Source organism: Onychostoma macrolepis, chromosome 08 (genome assembly GCF_012432095.1).
Source record: "Onychostoma macrolepis isolate SWU-2019 chromosome 08, ASM1243209v1, whole genome shotgun sequence".
Taxonomy (NCBI): Eukaryota; Metazoa; Chordata; class Actinopteri; order Cypriniformes; family Cyprinidae; genus Onychostoma; species Onychostoma macrolepis.
Window position 1 is genome coordinate 19,039,759 of NC_081162.1, and position 18,652 is coordinate 19,058,410.

The 18,652-nt window shown below is 36.3% G+C and overlaps 1 protein-coding gene across 2 annotated transcripts in view; it reads left to right on the top strand.

Moving 5' to 3' along the window:
* The window catches only part of sh3gl1b (SH3-domain GRB2-like 1b), a 21,419-nt gene continuing 2,767 nt past the window's right edge, over positions 1-18,652 (top strand). Inside the window, exons 1-9 of one of the 2 annotated variants that reach the window (XM_058784873.1) lie at positions 1-379; positions 13,485-13,553; positions 14,188-14,260; positions 15,009-15,152; positions 15,256-15,389; positions 15,871-16,029; positions 16,733-16,836; positions 16,933-17,066; positions 17,357-17,404. In XM_058784873.1, coding sequence (XP_058640856.1) covers positions 335-379; positions 13,485-13,553; positions 14,188-14,260; positions 15,009-15,152; positions 15,256-15,389; positions 15,871-16,029; positions 16,733-16,836; positions 16,933-17,066; positions 17,357-17,404 — 910 coding nt within the window. In that variant the 5' untranslated portion in view covers positions 1-334. The remainder of the gene's footprint in view (positions 380-13,484; positions 13,554-14,187; positions 14,261-15,008; positions 15,153-15,255; positions 15,390-15,870; positions 16,030-16,732; positions 16,837-16,932; positions 17,067-17,356; positions 17,405-18,652) is intronic. The other variant, XM_058784874.1, reaches the window with a different exon arrangement.

Below are 18,652 nucleotides of genomic sequence, written 5' to 3' on the forward strand. Positions count from 1 at the left end.
CCCTTCTCCGCTCGCGCAAGGAATGTGCTTGCGTTGCGCAGGAAACCGCTAGTTTCTTAAGACTTACAAATGCGGTGGATGCACTGTAAACCGTATTGAAGTCACAATTTAGTAGAAAGCCACCAGAAGAACATTTAATAATATAGCTTTATAAAAACCTTTCCCAGCAGCCACCTGGAGTATTTTTTTTTTGTGGAGCGGGTGTCGTTTATCTGAGGACTTGAGTTTTAGATTTCACTCAGCGACCGTTGACTTTTGTCACACTGTTGTGTCAGTATAAAAACCTACTTTACAGGTCTTTTTTTCGTCGGGAAAAGAGGATTACGCTTTGAAGATGTCCGTGGCGGGCTTAAAGAAGCAGTTTTACAAAGCCAGCCAGGTTTGCGAGTTACTTTTTTTCTGTTGTTTTCTTCCATTGAACCGCAATGCTGTGCCAATTAGCTTAGCCTGCTAACGCTGCGCTAAACTTCAGTCCGCTATTCTGCACTTTAAAAGTGTTTTGTGTGTGTTTCTTCTATGTGTATTTAACTCTTTCTGAATATTTACAACGATAAACCGTGCTGTTGATTAAATGTCATATCCCTGTAGAGTTATAAACTGCTTGCTTTTATGTATTTATTGTCGGTCTTGTCCTAAATTGCAGTCATTGCAGTATTTAAAATTTTTGACAGCTTTCACTGGTCATAAATAGACAGCGTCACTTTATGGGTGCGTTCACGCCTAATTACAGGTTACAATGTGTTAAAAATATGCACAAGAGTGTCTGTTTTCTTCTAGCTTGGTATTGCAATACAACGCCCCCGTCCTTACTATATCGCTCTATTTGCCACGTTTACTGTAGTAAAATCAACGATTTGGCACTAAGCATATGTTCATGATCTACTCGTGAATTAAAGTTGTTTTAAAATATAAGCATATATATGTAAATTCTGCATAGAAATACACAAAGAATATACTGCAGCATCAGGTTTACCCAGTATTACCGCAGTTTCCTTCAATGGCATCTGTTGGACAATCACGTTTTGTTTGTGTCTCTCTTGTTTCTATGGTTCACGCTTTATGCTGGCAATATTGTAGCTGGAAAATGTGGCTTACAGTGCTGGCTTTCGTTTTAAAAATGAGCAAAAGTCAGCCGTGTAACTTGTCAGTGGGTTAAAGAAACCTGTATGTGATTAAACGAGCAGAATTTGGGTCAGTCCTGCTGTGCAGTACCTTTTAAGCTTTTTTAGAAATAAATATGCGTATAAATATATTGCATATATCAACGTGTTGAATTTATATGGAAGAGTATGCCAATGTTTCAGACATTTTGGGGTGAAGATACTTCAAATGTATTAATTATATCTTATTATTTACACCATGACCAGAACATGAAATGCAGAATATATGAAAATTCTTATATTCAGGATAAAAATAACAAGCTTTGCTCAGTGGAGGAATTAAAAGTTCAAATACTGTTATACCAATCTCTGTAATTTTGTCCAAAGGATTGAGGCAAAGCAGCTAACAGGATGGAAAGTGAAAACTAAAAAGCTGTCAGAAAACTGACTAATGTTTACATCGGTTTCAATTGTATATTAACAAATACATTAATACACATGATGGGAGCGTGAACATGTACTGCATAACATCAATAACAGCAGATCTTTGGAGAAAGATTTTTTCTGGCCAGTTATATCTAAACAAAACTATATCCATTTAGTTTAGCTGAATATTGGCTTATTATCATGGCAAAAGCAAAACAGAATGATGCATGTGCGTGGGCTCGCAGCAGGCAATGTGTTGGCTTAAAATGTGCCAAAAGTCTCACTTTGACCCTGTGAAGACAATCAAATGTGTTATCATGAAAACCGCTCCCTGATTTTGGCTGCTCTTGCATTGTCGTGGTGGTGTTGTGAGAAGGTTCTTTGTCTGTGGTTTATGGTGTAATTAACTCAAGACTTAATGTGTTTTTCGTCAATTTGTTAGTTTCTCGTTGCCAGCGGTTGTTTTCCAAAGGGCACATGAGTACAGATGTAGGGGAAGAAGCGCATTTCTGTCCCTGTTCGCTGATCTCAGCAGGAAGGGACAATCGGTTGCCCAATTTCCTGTTAGGAACATGCTCAGATCCCCAGTGGGGGGTTTACATGAGTGGAGGAGTACAGCAAGGCAAAGGAAAATGGCCAGCATTTGGGCCTGAGAGGCGGAGTATGAATCATGCAACACTAAGGGGGTTGCTGTGCTCTCTTCTGCTCTGCCTGGCTCTTTTTTATTGGACTGCAGTGCTGCAGCGAACTCATACCAGCATTCCAGAGTAATCAATACTTGACACAGGCAGGACACCCTGCCAAAACACAAACTCTTGACACCAGTCACACCCTCAGTCCAGCCTTCCTCTCGGTGTGCTGTCCGGAGAACTGTTTGAGCTACTTTGAGGTTGCTTTTTTAATGTACACACCAGGGAATGTTATTCATTTTGCTTTTTGTCTGAGCAGGAACAGTATTTTTATGCTCTGGCTTTCTGCAGCCTTGTTTCCAAATGGTAGTGGATCGAACTAAATGACTGGCATGTGATAGATAACACATCTTACTACAGCATAGTCTTTGTGGTATAGAACCTGGCGTGCTTGCTACAGTTATTGCTGCAAAGAGACAGGGTATAAAAACCCAGGGTATATAAAATGCTTAACTTGGCTAATATAGGGGAAAAAATACCTGTAATTAATCTGCTGCCAAAAGAAAAAAAAGATGTAATCCATGGATAAATACAATATTTTTAAGGTTAGGTTTAAATGTTTTCTTCTCCATATAAATCTATTAAAGTCACCATGAAATTATTTTTTTTTCCCATTTAATTTTTTTGTTAAATCAATATTCACCTAAAAATGAAAAATTGCTGAAAATTGACTGACCCTCAGGCCATGGGCCCAAAGATGTATAAGAGTTTGTTTCTTCATTTTAACAGATTTGGAGAAATGTAGCATTACATCACTTGCTGCCAATGGATCCTTTCCAGTGAATTGGTGCCGTCAGAATGAGTTCAGCTGATAAAAACATCACAATAATTCACTCCAGTCCATCAGTTTATGTCTTGTGAAGTGAAAAGCTTCATTAAGATGTTTTTAACTGCAAACTGTTGCTTCTGGCTAAAATGTGAGTCCTCTATTCATATATTGCTTTCTTCAATGCAAAGATCACCTCGTCTGAATCAGGAGTGAAATATGCAAAAATCAAGTTCTATTTACAAGTAAAAATTCTGACAATTCTAAAATAAGTTGGTGGATTTAGTGTGTTTTCACATATAGTTCCTTTTAAAAGAACCGGACCTAGTTCGCTTAAAGTGAACCAGAAATGGAACCAGCTGAAAGTGACCTCAGTCCTTATGGTCTTCACAATATAGTGGACTCCAAAAAGAACCTGGTTCTTTTTTTTTGGTCCTCTTCAGCACTGAAGTAATCTCAGACTGTTTCTTGTTCACACCACAACTTCTTAAGAACTCAGAGCTCAGCTTTCTTTGTAGCAGTGGAATGCTGGAGTCTGACTTGGAAAATTGGGAAGGTGAAGTGAGCAGGGAAGGGGCTGAGGAAGAGCTGGCAATCACTGATCGTGCACCGGTCAAGACATTTGCAGAGCTTTAACAATGCATTTCAGTCAAATTTAAAATTAAAAGGGAATATTAGGCTACATAGTTATTTATTTCAACTTTATTTTTTTGCTCATAAGTTAATGTTTCTTTGCTCCTACCTTTTTTTTTTTTCATAATAAGCTGTATTTCATTGTTCAGTTTTAGTAATTATTGTTTTTCTCAAGAAATATAGGCCTATCATACCATGGTCTGTCTGAATACCGGATTACGTTATACATTAAAACTGCTCAAAGCACAGATAGTTCCAAATTAGTTTAATCTGAGTTCTATATTGATACACTTCTTTGACACACGCACATCACACACAGACATCAGAGATCACTCAACGCATATCCTAAAACATTCAGAAGCACAGAAACTTGTTGTAAACGCTGTGACACAATTTTTATTAACATAAAAGTTTATATACTGAATCGTACTACATTATAAACTGCTTAGTTTAATTTCAAGAATTACTGTTATGTAGGTCCATACAAAGCATTCCAGGACATCATTGCTTTCACACATCACAAGGAAATTGAACCACAAATAGACCCACAAATGAACCGCACTTAAGGGGTCACTTGGTTTGTTCACATATACAAGCTGAACCACTCTCAGAGCATTTGGAGAGCTCAAACAAAGCTAACTGTGAAGATTTTGGGCTTGTCTATGTCTATCCGCTGTAGAGAGTATGTGTTATCAATATTTTTAATAGCAATTTTCTATTGACAAACAAACTTGTATTTAATTATTAGCTTAAAATATATTACTTGGGTAATGGTGTCATTGTTTAGAAAGTGGATACACTGATTAAGTCTGGAAATTGGAAAGTGGACTGGCTCCTGTAAACTGAAGTTCATCTAATTCTGACCGACTGCAGTCAGTGAGGTGGTGCCAGCCTAAAAGGTAATAATTTCTGCACCACTGCAGTACAGTGAACTGTTTTCATGAATAGTCCCACTGTCCTCCACTGGTCAGACAAACAGATGCCATTGGTTGCTCCAGTGTTGCTGTGTTAGGCTTTTTGGGATGCTTCAACAAACAGCAATGTTTTAACTGTTCCACATCGTTTACACTCCTAGAAGTCATCCTACGAATACTTTGTAGTTGCCTCGGCATAAAGTGGTATGGTAGAAAGTATTTTAGCTGAAAAAGCAGATCTATCACCTTTAGGCAGGTGTAACACATTTGCTTTACATTTGTTTTGTTATGTGGGGATTGCGTAAGTCCTTATTGCATTTGTCTCTGTGGCAGTTGACTCACAGTCATGCATTCTTCTCTTCATTAGATTCACAAGCACTGCATTATCTATGGAGTCTGGTCTTGGTTTCACTCTTCTCCTGCTGGGTCTGCTTTGGCTACATGGCTGGCTGTTTGTGTGCATGCAATATTTGTGTCAAAGTTAGCTGTACTTTGCCTACTTTATCAAAAGTGTGTGTCAGAGCCAAGCCTCTGTATTATCTCTTTAGCTGCTGATAAGGCCTCTTTCACTCATAAAATATACATTATCATGTTGCCTGCTGTCTGAGCTGTACAGTTTCATTGCGTGGGTGTCTGATAGAGATCATTACTCTTGGAGACAACAAATGGTCTTTTGGTGTCTCTGGATTTCTTTGAACATTATATTTTCTGGAATACGTGTCAGATGAAGCTTGTTTTTTTTTTTGGTTTTTGTGAAAAATGTTAAAAGGATGGTTCACCCAAAAAATGAAAATTACCCCACAATTTACTCACCCTCATGCCATCCTTGGTGTTTATGACTTTCTTCTTTCAGGCAAATACAATCAGAGTTATATTAAAAATGGTCTGGCTCTTCCAGGCTTTATAATAGCAGTTAATAGTGTTCAAGTGTAAGAATAATATTCATATTTAAAATTTTATAAACCTTAATTGTTAGCTTCTGCTAACTGCCGTATGCGCATTCCAGCGTATGACATGGTGTATGATGTAGACGTAGCTTAAGCTCCGGTGAGAAGTGACGAATGTGGAAGCACAGAGGAGAAAGCAAAACAAAACACTGGACACGAATTAGAAGTACAAAACGGAGATTTGTAAAAAAATAAATAAATAAATGTCAGAGGATTTCAATATAAGCCTGACTGGAGACGTTTTCCTTTTCTTCTAAACAAAACTTGGTTCTCGCGAGACTGACATATTCTCACCGGAGCTTACGCTATGCCTGCGTCCCACGTCATCTGCTGAAATGCCACTCTCGTGAACAAGTGTACAGCAGTTAGCGAGAGTTGGTTTATGAAGTTGTAAATATGGATATTATTCTTACGTAAATGCATTGATTCACTTCAGAAGGCCTTTATCCACCCCTGGAGCTGTGTGCATTACTTTTTATGATGGATTTATCCACTTTATTTAGCCACAAAACCTTTACCACTATTCACTGCCATTATAAAGCTATTATATGGCTTGAGGGTGAGTAAATCATGGGGTAAGTTTCTTTTTTGGGTGAACTATCCCTTTAATGCAAAGATGTATTAACTCTTTCACAGCCAGACACGGAATTTTCCGTTATTCGTGAGACAAAGCTTCCCTGCCAAACACAGAATTTTCTGTGTTTTCTATGGAAGCCCGTTTCCGCCACTGAATAAAAAAATAAAACAAGGTAATTGCGACTTTTTATTTCACAATTCTGACTTTTTTTCTTGCAATTGTGAGATATGAGCTCGCAATTCTGACTTTTTTTTCTCGCAATTCTGAGATATAAAGTCGCAATTCTGAGATATAGTCGCAATTCTGAGATATAAACTCGCAATTCTAATAAACTCGTATTACAGAAAATATAATGTTCAAAGAAATCCAGAGACACCAAAAGACCATTTGTTGTCTCCAAGAGTAATGATCTCTATCAGACACCCACGCAATGAAACTGTACAGCTCAGACAGCAGGCAACATGATAATGTATATTTTATGAGTGAAAGAGGCCTTATCAGCAGCTAAAGATATTTGAAAAATGCCAAATATCGGCCTTGGCAATATATAGCTCGACCACTAATCAAAAGTGACTACCGAATTTTACACAATTGTTATTAAAAATGTTCTTTTGAACATTCTCTTTATCAAATAAATTTTTTTTCACAGTTTCCTCAAAAAACATTCATTCATGTAACTGTTTTACATGTCGGTAATAATAAGAAATAATTAAGAAGCGCCACATCAGCATATTAGATTTTGTGACACAGAAAAATATGTAATGAGTAATGACTGCTGAAAATTCAGCTATGCAGGAATAAATTACATTTTAAAATGTATTAAAACAGAAAAGTTATTTTAAATGGTAAAAATATTTCCCAATAATTATTTTTGATCAAATAAATGCAGCCTTGGTGAGTCAAAGAGACACTTCTTTTAAAAACATTTAAAGTATCTGAAAAGTATCAGTATATATATATATATTCTTTTACCACAAGATTGTTTATGAAATTGGATTTGAAATAGTTTGGGAAGGTGGCACTGACGATATTGCCGTCATTAGAGTGTTAAATTAAAAGGAACTTGAACATGTCAGTCTTTATCTGTGGCCTTAATCTAAGCCACCAGATCATGTTTTCCACCCAGTTTATGGCGTTGACTCTATCCAGTGTCTTTCCCCACCTCAACGTATTGGAGACGTTTGGACGTGCTGCTTAACTTGCCACAAAACACTGGTTTAATTATTAATTAGCTTCCTTTGTGCCCTGCTCTGCCAAACAAACTGAATTGCACAAATATGCAAACATGCTTGGAGGATATAAGAGTGAAAAGGTCACTGCAAGCAGACACCTCTTTATCAAACACAGCTACGGTTGTATTGGAGTGTTCTTGTGCTGATGTGTTTGGCTCAAAATAACTGTGTTATTCATCTTGATCTAATTGTAACAAGTTGTTTAGGGTTGCTTTTGTGCATGGTGGTGTTAACACATTCATCTATTGTGATCAACATATGTCATTAATTCAATAGACAGCCCTAGTTTAAAATAGTTTAAATAATTTGAATTGCAATGCTATTTTTTCTTCAAACCTAGGAGCGAGAGATTTCTTTGTAATCTATACAGCAGATGTTGCAAGAACCTCCCTTAATGGATTTTAAATAGTTTTGAGAAAGTCTTTTAAACTTTGTCTTTCTATTACTAATAAAAGCAATCGTTATAATACTTTTTGTATACATTTTAATTCCTTTGTTTAACCTTTCTATCTGATTATTAGACCGACTTCTTTGCATATTAGACAGAACGATAACAATGAACAAGGGGGAGAATGTGAGTGCTATGTGCTCAGAAAATAAAAGTTTGGCACGCCGTCAAAATAAAGCGGAAAAACTTATCGGCCGATGCAGATATTTGAAAAATGCCAAATATCGGCCTTGGCAATATATAGCTCGACCACTAATCAAAAGTGACTACCGAATTTTACACAATTGTTATTAAAAATGTTCTTTTGAACATTCTCTTCATCAAATAAATTTTTTTTCACAGTTTCCTCAAAAAACATTCATTCATGTAACTGTTTTACATGTCGGTAATAATAAGAAATAATTAAGAAGCGCCACATCAGCATATTAGATTTTGTGACACAGAAAAATATGTAATGAGTAATGACTGCTGAAAATTCAGCTATGCAGGAATAAATTACATTTTAAAATGTATTAAAACAGAAAAGTTATTTTAAATGGTAAAAATATTTCCCAATAATTATTTTTTGATCAAATAAATGCAGCCTTGGTGAGTCAAAGAGACACTTCTTTTAAAAACATTTAAAGTATCTGAAAAGTATCAGTATATATATATTCTTTTACCACAAGATTGTTTATGAAATTGGATTTGAAATAGTTTGGGAAGGTGGCACTGACAATATTGCCGTCATTAGAGTGTTAAATTAAAAGGAACTTGAACATGTCAGTCTTTATCTGTGGCCTTAATCTAAGCCACCAGATCATGTTTTCCACCCAGTTTATGGCGTTGACTCTATCCAGTGTCTTTCCCCACCTCAACGTATTGGAGACGTTTGGACGTGCTGCTTAACTTGCCACAAAACACTGGTTTAATTATTAATTAGCTTCCTTTGTGCCCTGCTCTGCCAAACAAACTGAATTGCACAAATATGCAAACATGCTTGGAGGATATAAGAGTGAAAAGGTCACTGCAAGCAGACACCTCTTTATCAAACACAGCTACGGTTGTATTGGAGTGTTCTTGTGCTGATGTGTTTGGCTCAAAATAACTGTGTTATTCATCTTGATCTAATTGTAACAAGTTGTTTAGGGTTGCTTTTGTGCATGGTGGTGTTAACACATTCATCTATTGTGATCAACATATGTCATTAATTCAATAGACAGCCCTAGTTTAAAATAGTTTAAATAATTTGAATTGCAATGCTATTTTTTCTTCAAACCTAGGAGCGAGAGATTTCTTTGTAATCTATACAGCAGATGTTGCAAGAACCTCCCTTAATGGATTTTAAATAGTTTTGAGAAAGTCTTTTTAAACTTTGAATGGACTTAAAAGATCAGTTGGATTGTGTTGTTCACAAACTAGTCCTGGATGTTTACAGTTTCAGTAGACCGAAGGAAGTGCTTACAGTATAGAGTAGGAGAAAAATTCATGGAAACAGTGGTTATAGATGTATAATCTTCAACACAGTCATAGAAACAGAATAAAAACAAAACGAACTTCTCAACATTGCAAGTTACCACCATAAAATGACATGTGTTTGTGATTAATGTTCTTATGACGTGATATGACAAACATCCAGTGCTTTCCATGTTGAAATATACGCTTCCTCCAGTTAGGGTCAAAAAAACCAATGAAACGAATAACATATGTTGGTGAGGATTGAGACTTAACATATGGCCCTGTTTCAACAGTTGCACAGTCACTGTCTTTGGTTCTCTATTCCATGTTCAGGACATTAAAGATGAGTGGGACGAGCATGTGTTTCCGAGTCCTGAGAACAACAACTGTTGTGGCAGACAGGTTCACACAGAGCTTTTTTTGTTGTCACTTTAATACAGTAGGGCCAAGTAGTGCATGATGATGGTGTGCTGTATAATATTCATAATGATCAACTAAGAATAAATTGTCTTATTGGAGTCAGTCAGAATTTTAAGAATGAACACCGTGGACATACAGAGGGAAAAAATGATCCCTCCCAAGTAGGGTTGCAAAGGGGCGGAAAGGAAAATTTCCGGAAACTTTCCATGGGAACTTCGTCCAGGGAATTTTGGAAATATTTTGAAGTTTGAGACTTACCAGGAATTTATGGGAATTTAGTGTTGTCACGGTACCAAAATTTCAGTATTCGGTACCGATACCAGTCAAAATCCACGGTTCTCGGTACCAATTTCGGTACTACATGCTAATTAAAAAAACACTATTTTTAATAAAGTCAAACAAAAATAAAAATGTACAAAAATCAATGCCATTCTTTATACTTTAATTTAAATTGTGTTTCTAGTTTTTCCTCAAGTAATAAAAGTATGAAAAACAGTAAACAAGTTTCACCCAAATTTAATGTCTTTTAATTAATTAAATTTAAACACATTGTATTGTTTTGGTAAATAAAGGGGATTTACTATTAAAATTAAAATATGGAAGAAATATTGTGTGACTTCTTTAAAAATAAATAAATTAATTAAAAAAATTAAATAAAAATTATATATATATAAAATTATATTTCTGGCACAATGTCTTTAAGATAAACTTTTATTTTGACGGGTTGCCGTGAATACCTTTACATTTCTGTGTGTAGCTATATGATATGACGCAATGAAACGGTAAAATGCTCGCGAGGGGACTCTCAGAGCAGTTATGTAGATGTTGTTTATGTATTTATGTCCTCATTGAGACGGCAGATGATGAATCACCGCGAGCATCAGGCGCGCTTCAGTGTATGTAGTAAAAAAAAAGAAAAAACCGCTTGTCTCTGCCATTCATTCACTCACACAGAGACTCGCAGAACATGCGGGATTCATATTTGAATCGACTTTTGCGGCTTAATATTTACAGATACTAGTCCATGTCGCGATTTGATTTAAGTGCAATGACCTACTTTTGATTAATTCATCCAAACTTTGACAAATTCCGTGACATTCCGTTTTTATAACTGGATTCCGAGATTCCGTCCGCGTTTTCTGCATCGCGGAAATCATAGGGCCGTACGTGTCAAGAACCGGGTTGACCGGGTACTCGGTACCACCGGTACTTAAAAAAACCTGGTACCGTGACGTTTTCACTTTTTTAGTACCGACTTGGTACCGAAGTACCGGTTCTTTTGACAACACTATGGGAATTAATTGGAAATTTGGGGAAATTTATAAAACTGTGTCATATACAAACATAAATATAAACATTTTGTTTGATCATAGGCTCACATGCATGCAAACTAATACAAATTAAAAAAAAAATTTTGGTGGAATCTGTGATGCTTTTTTCAGGATTTATTGATGAATAAAAACTTATGAACAGTGTTTATTCAAAATAGAAATCTTTACTAACAATATAAGTCTTTACTACTTCAATTTATTAATTTAACACATCCTTGTTGAATAAAAGTATTAATTTATTTCAAAAAAAGAGAAAAGATACTCTTTTGACCCCAGACTTTTGAATGGTAGTGTGTATTGTTAAAAAAGGATTTCTATTTTAAATAAATGCATTCTTTTTTAAAACTCTTTATTCATCAAAGAATCATGAAAAATAATCACAGGTATATTAAGCAGCACAACTGTTTCCAAAATTGATAATAAATAAGCATATTAGAATGATTTCGGAAGAATCATGCAACACTGAAGACTGGAGTAACGATGTTCAAAATTCAGCTTTGCATCACAGAAATACATTATATTTTAAAGTATATTACAACAGAAAACCATTATTTTAAATTGTAATACCAGCAATACTGCACAATATTTGCAATGTTTTTTTTTTTCTGTATTTTTGATCAAATAAATGAAGACTTGATGAGCAAAAGATATGCAATGTTTCAAAACATTAAAAATAGTGATGTGTCCAAACTTTTGACCAGTACTGTACTTCTGTATGATAACAGAAAACTGGCTAGCAGAAAGAGCATCACAGCTCGAGCTAGCTAGCACATACCTCATAAATTGTCTAGCTGCAAACACTTTTTGGTATTTACTAGTTAAACTTGAATCCCATAGATCATAGATTAAATGATTAAGTGTCATTTTTTCGAAATTGAGATTTATACATCATCTGAAAGCTAAATAAATAAGCTTTCAGTTGATGTATGGTTTGATTGGATCTGACAATATTTGGCCGAGATACAACTATTTGAAAATCTGGAATCTGAAAATCAAAATATTGAGAAAATCGCCTTTAAAGTTGTCCAAATTAATTCTTAACAATGCATATTACTAATCAAAAACGACGTTTTGATATATTTACAGTAGTAAATTTACAAAATATCTTCATGGAATATGATCTTTACTTAATATACTAATGATTTTTGGCATTAAAAAAATCTATAATTTTGACCCATACAGTGTATTTTTGGCTATTGCTACAAATATACTCCAGCGACTTAAGACTGGTTTTGTGGTCCAGGGTCACATATTTAAATGTAGTCTTTGGGCTCAAATGCAGCAAGTGTGGCTTCAGAGCAAATGGAGGGGAATCCCCCTCTTAGGTGACTAGAGGGGATTGTGTGTGGGGGAGGGTTATTTTTAGACTTTTGTTTTATTATCATCTCGCCTAAATGTTTGTTCAGTCAGTATATTGTTTTTACAGTGGTATAGCCTAATTTAGTGGCACGGTATATTACACAGAGCACAATTTTTTTTGTAATATTCATGTAATTTACGTGAATACTTACCAAGATGGACATTTTGATATTTTGTGTGCAGGATTTAAGAAATGATCTGTGCATGTTAAGGAGGAAAGCACAGTGCATGTAGGGTGTGTGTGGCCTCAATAGCCCTGCAGTAAGCGGTGTGCTGTGTGCATGTGACTGAGTAATGTGTAGGGTAGAAATTAAACTGAAATTGCATTAAATCTGGTTGTTTTAACCAAGATTATGCTGCAAGATTTTGTTCTCAACTACATTTAATTTCCCAGTTCCTGCAATTTTGCTAATTTCCGGTTTATTCCCATTAATTCCTGTTAATTCCCATTAATTCCCATGGAAAGTTTCCAGTCTTGAAAATTCCCAGAATTTTGCAACCCTAGTGAGTGCAAGAGAAATGAGGTGAGGGGAGGGCTAATTGGATTTACATGTGTACAGTGCTAAAATGAGTGCCTTGTGAAAGTTAGCTTGGGAAGTGTAAATTGATAAATGTCTGTCTGACAGAATCTGAGGCAAATTTGGTGTGTCATGTTTGATCTTGCCTTGGACCCCTCATGAGTCAAAACTGCTGCTGTCCTTGCTTTTATGTGTGGTTTAGACTTGAAAAATGAGCTTCTGACACCACACAGTTTTTCTTTTACATAACATTATAAGTGTTTTCTCTGCCTGACATTCAGGGAGATTGTCAATGAATTATATAATCACTGACAGTTCTAAAAGTGAACTGGGTGAATCATATCATATTTTTAGATGTTACAGAATCAGGCTACATTTTTTTTTTCAGTCAGACTTCTGTATATGCAGCATTTGTATGCGTTTAATATTTCTTTTTTATTAAAATGTCATAACGCTTTGATTCTGATGCAGGTTTCACAAACCGTAACACAAAACATGTTTCATTTTGATATAAATATCTCTGTTATTTGTTCATGAATTGGATTAAACTGGTCACACTGTGTGTGATTTGTGTCTTGGTTTGATTTTGATTTTCAGTACAACCTTAGGTAGTTATATTCAACCTATTTTACTGTAATACTGTGATTATACTGGATTAATGATGGCTTCTTTCTCTGTTTGTGTCAGATGGTGAGTGAGAAGGTTGGTGGTGCTGAGGGAACTAAACTGGACGAGGAGTTCAAGGACCTGGAGAGAGTAAGTGGATAGTATTTTCCCACACTGCAGCCAACAGTCTTTCTAAAAACATTGATTTAAACACATTAAGTGATTCAAAGACTTGATCTCTGTCTCACATCCATCAGTAAGATTTTCTACACCAGCTGTGTTTTTCTGGAAAGTTTCTTTTGCATACGAAGTGAAAGTGGCTTGGCTTTAGTGATCCAGGATTGTCTGTTTTTATAATTATCTGAAATGTTTATTCACTGCATGATTTTTTTTAAATTTAATAATCCTCTCCTCTATACCTGAGTGATATCATCTGTTTGTTCAACACTGAATATTAATGGCTTCACAGATTTGATATTGCCTCTTCATTCAGTTCTTCTGTAATTCGGTATTTTAGTAAATGGTTTCTTAGAATACTAGCACATAAAGATGAATTAAAGAGCAGTGCTCTGATAGATCTTACGTAGGGATAATAAATGCAGAAAATATAAGAAAGTGATCAATTATAGCCTGCTGGCCATTATAGCAAAATAAACCTCATCTGGAAGGTGATATTAATGTCATTACAAAGAAATTTTGTTCTTTTATTGTGTCTTGGTTAGTGTGTCTGTTCTGGTTGTGTGTGTGTTCTCAGTGTGGTGACTTCCCCTCTGTGTTTCTATAGAAAGTAGATGTGACAAATAAAGCTGTAATAGAAGTTATCTCTAAAACATCAGAGTACCTGCAGCCCAATCCAGGTAAGATCAAAAATGCTCCTGGAGCTTTTATGTAATCTTTGTGTCTATTTAAGGTTTTTATAAATTATAGTCCTTAAGCCCAGAGTTTACTTTGTTTTTTACGGGTATGCATATATTGTGTGACACAAATGTTTATCATCAGCATAGTGCTACATCCGCCATTTTTTCATGTGGCCATGTGGCCTATGGCGTCAGTTGAGTCACTTCACTTTTATTACAAATCCACTTTTTATTTACAAATCCTCTCCCGTGGCCTCATGGGATGATAAAAGTGCCCATCAGATTTGCAATACACAATCTCGTCAGTAGTCTTAAATTAAGTCAGCCAGGAGCTTTTTGCCCACTGTTTTATGAATGCTATGAATTCGGACATTATTATTATTCAGTTCATGTATTGTTTTTCAGCTACCATATAGTATGAAAGTAGGCATATTCCAAAGCGAGTTTAAACAAGTTTATTTTCAACTAGTTTAAACAAGTGCAGAGACATTTTATCAATGTTAACATCTGGTGAGATATAGCGCAGGCACTGAACAAGGATGAAACCTTTTAGCATGCATGTGTTGAGCGCCTGTTTTCGGTCACACTATCAAATGCTTTGAAAGGCTGTGTGTTCAGCTGTATACATGAGCTAAGTTTCTGCATCAAAATAGATGTATACTTTTTTTTCTGGCAGAACAGATGCATGCAATAAACATTATTGATTATTACTGTAAAAGATATTTTTCCTTCCGTTCCTTTCACACAGCATCACGTGCAAAGCTCTCTATGTTGAACACCATGTCTAAGATTAGAGGGCAGGTGAAGAGTCCAGGTTATCCACAGGCGGAGGGGCTGCTGGGAGAATGCATGGCAAAGTTTGGCAAAGAACTCGGAGAGGACACAAACTTTGGTGAGTTTACAAAATGAGTACAGCTTTTGAAACCTTTTTCAAGAGATTTTGTTTGCAATTCTCTTCCTAACCAAATGTACAAAACAACCACATGTGTCTGTAGGTGGTGCTCTAGTTGATGTTGGTGAAAGTATGAAGAGGCTAGCAGAGGTGAAGGATTCATTGGACATTGATGTCAAACAGAATTTCATCGACCCTTTACAAGGCCTGGCTGACAAGGACCTGAGAGAAATACAGGTTTGCTTACATTCTCTGTCTCACACACATATAATTTAAAGATACCTGTATAATTTTTATATGATGAAAGCCGTTAGGGATACAACAGCTTGTCATTGGGACAGTACCTTTAGAGCAAGGTTCATAGTAGTACCTTAAGGGTACATATTACTCCTATAAGGTACTAATATGCACCTTTCAGTGGTAGATTAGGTAGATGTCCCTTCATGCAAACTGCCCCAGTGACAAGCTGTTATACCCTGAAGATGCAATTTATGCACATTTTTTCCTGAAGGTGCAGATAAAATGTGCTAAACCATTTACAAGAATTAAATTGTTTTGATTTAATGATGAGCTGAAGAATAATATCCTCTATACCATAAAGTACTCCTTTTCCTTCTCAAGGAACAGATTTTACATTTAGAGTTCATTTCTTTACTATGTTTCATGTGGTCAATTCCACACCGGTAGTATTGAAATGGAGAGTTTCCCTCTTTCTCAGCACCATTTGAAAAAACTCGAAGGACGCAGGCTGGATTTTGACTATAAGAAGAAACGTCAGGGGAAAATTCCAGATGAAGAGGTCAGGCAGGCTCTGGAGAAGTTCCATGAATCTAAGGAAGTGGCTGAGATCAGCATGTACAACCTTCTGGAAACTGATGTAAGGATTTACCATATGACAGCTTGATGCTTCATTTGGTGTTTTTTTTTTTGGTGTGTTTTCTGGGGTTTGTGCTAATCCTATTAGCAGCACTGAATAATTCAGTGCTTGTCTGGAACACCTTGCCTTACTGATTTTGCACCAACTGTCTCTATCTTAAGAACTTTTGGCAAAGGCTATCACTTTAGAATTAGCAGTATTGAAGATGAAACTTTTTCTGTTCTTTTTTGACTCCAGCCTACCCGTGGGGTCAAGACAGGTAATCCAATAAAGCTGTAGTGCTAGGATAAAAATCCTCTTGCTTCGGGGCTGTAGCTTTTATCTGATGTTTTAGGGAGATGTCAGAGCGCCATCTATTGGTTGATAATGACCGTAACTTGATGAGGGAATAAACATCGGCTGGTAGAGTCTATGGAAAAAGACTATTTTAAAGTCATCAAGTGCTAGATGTAAAGTAATACACTGAAGACAGTATGGTACAGTCAGTTTTAAACCATAGTAAGCCTTTAGTGTGAACAGCTAGCAGAGCTCCAAGTCTAAATTTAGCAGTCTGGTAAGACTCGTGAGAACTCAAGGCCTCAGAAATTACTCATTAACTAGGCTATTTGCTTAGGAATGTTGTTGTGATTTCCCAGTGTTACCATAAGTGTAGATGTGCGTGAGTGCATCTTTATATATTTAATGTTTGTGTGTTCTTGTGTAGATCGAGCAGGTGAGCCAGCTGTCGTCACTGGTCGAGTCGCAACTGCAGTACCACAGACAGGCTGTTCAGATCCTGGATGAGCTTTCTGACAAACTCAGAGACAGGTGTGTATGTGGGCACATGTGCAATTTGCAAAGCATGTGTGTTTGTTCTTTGATCTGTCGAAAGAAGCAATATATGACTCTCATTTAACCAACCAGGATGAAAGATGCTCAGTTACGTCCTCGTAAAGAGTATGTGCCCAAGCCCAAGCCTGTAATTGATTTTGGAGACCCCAATGAACAGTCAAACGGTGGCTTCACCCCGGCATCTGCTCCACCCATGCGCAATGCAGGTAAGACCAGATATTTTACCTGCTTAACACGGTCATAAAATGCCCATTTTACCAATTTAGCTGTTCCTGGATGAGGATAGATGATCTTCATTACATTTGAAGAAATGCCTTGGACTTGAGACTAGTGAGAGAAAGACACATTGTGCTTTGTGCGGTTGCGGCCTGGTGGCAGGGTGTGATGAGACTGCCTGTGCGAGTGGCGGGATAGGCAAGACAAATGGACAGCTGTCAGCTGCTCTCTTCGTCAGCCAGTGACCCTGTTCTGTGTTCTCTTCCCATTACGTCATCAGAGCCATATCGTCAGATTGGCAGAATATCCACGTGGAAACCCAGATTGCGTGAGTCAGAGTGTGTGGCTCTGTATGTGTTTGCATGGGAAAGTTTGTGTGTTTATGTGTGTTGGGGGTGGAGGATAAGTTTGGAAAGGTTGAAGTTTGCAAGTATAAAGGAAGTAGGAATGTGCAAAACGGCACATTTTTTTGGTATATAATCATTATATTTGACCAGATATTGGATATTTAATTGTGCATTTTCATGTCGGATATTTGTAGACTTAGATTTCCTTCATTTAATGCTCATTTAAAGATAATTTAATAACACTGTTGAATGTAATCATCAAAATTAATATCCATTTTACATAACTGTACATTAAAATGTTGAATATGAGTAACTTAAATTTCTTATTTAATATCTAGATATTTATTTTTTTATTTTTTTGTAGATAGGATATTTAATAGGCCATTTATCATTTATCAGGCATAAAATAATTATGGGCTTATCATGTCAACTTGAATTTTAATGTCGTTGCATGCCTGGCATTTTTATATGGAGGAGAACCAAATAAGAGTGTGGAGGGAAGTTGCGCAACAGCACAACAGCTACAAAAATATGCACATCATGGCAGCCAAAACAAAGGGGCAAGCAAATCTACCATAATTGTTGATTGAATTTGTTTTCTGTTAACTCCACTATCGGTGGTGATGATAATGTTGATGTAATGCCTCTTGGTAATGATAGTTTATTGCACTGATGTACAGCAAACTACAGGTAACGTAGTGTCTTGTTGCAGGGTATGTGTGCTGGATGCGTGTGTGTGTGTGTGTAAATGTGTGTGTGTGTGTGTGTGTGTAAATGTGTGCAAATGTGTGCATGTGTGTTGGCCTCAAGCACAGAGTGCTGCTCAACCTAACAGAGTGATCCCCTGCTACAGACTGAAACTGGAGGTCTTCTGTCACATGACTACAGACCTAGGCTTTGGCACCCGACCCCTCACTAACACCGAGCACCTCGTCCTAACCCAGACGGTTGTAGTGAGATTAAAACTGTGTTAAACACTAACACATATTGCACTCCATGACTGGTTTGACAGACTGGTCCAGGAAAGATTAACATTTTGATTTACAGCTATGAAACGGTGTTATTTTTACTGTCATTTATATACTATTTTAATTTTTTTTTTATTGGCTTTTATTTTTGTGTTTTCATTTTAATTTTAGTTTAGTTTTTATTGTGTGCTTTTGTCTATTATGTTTTCTATAATTGTTTATCTAGAATTTCTATATGGCTTTATTTTAATTTGTTTTAGT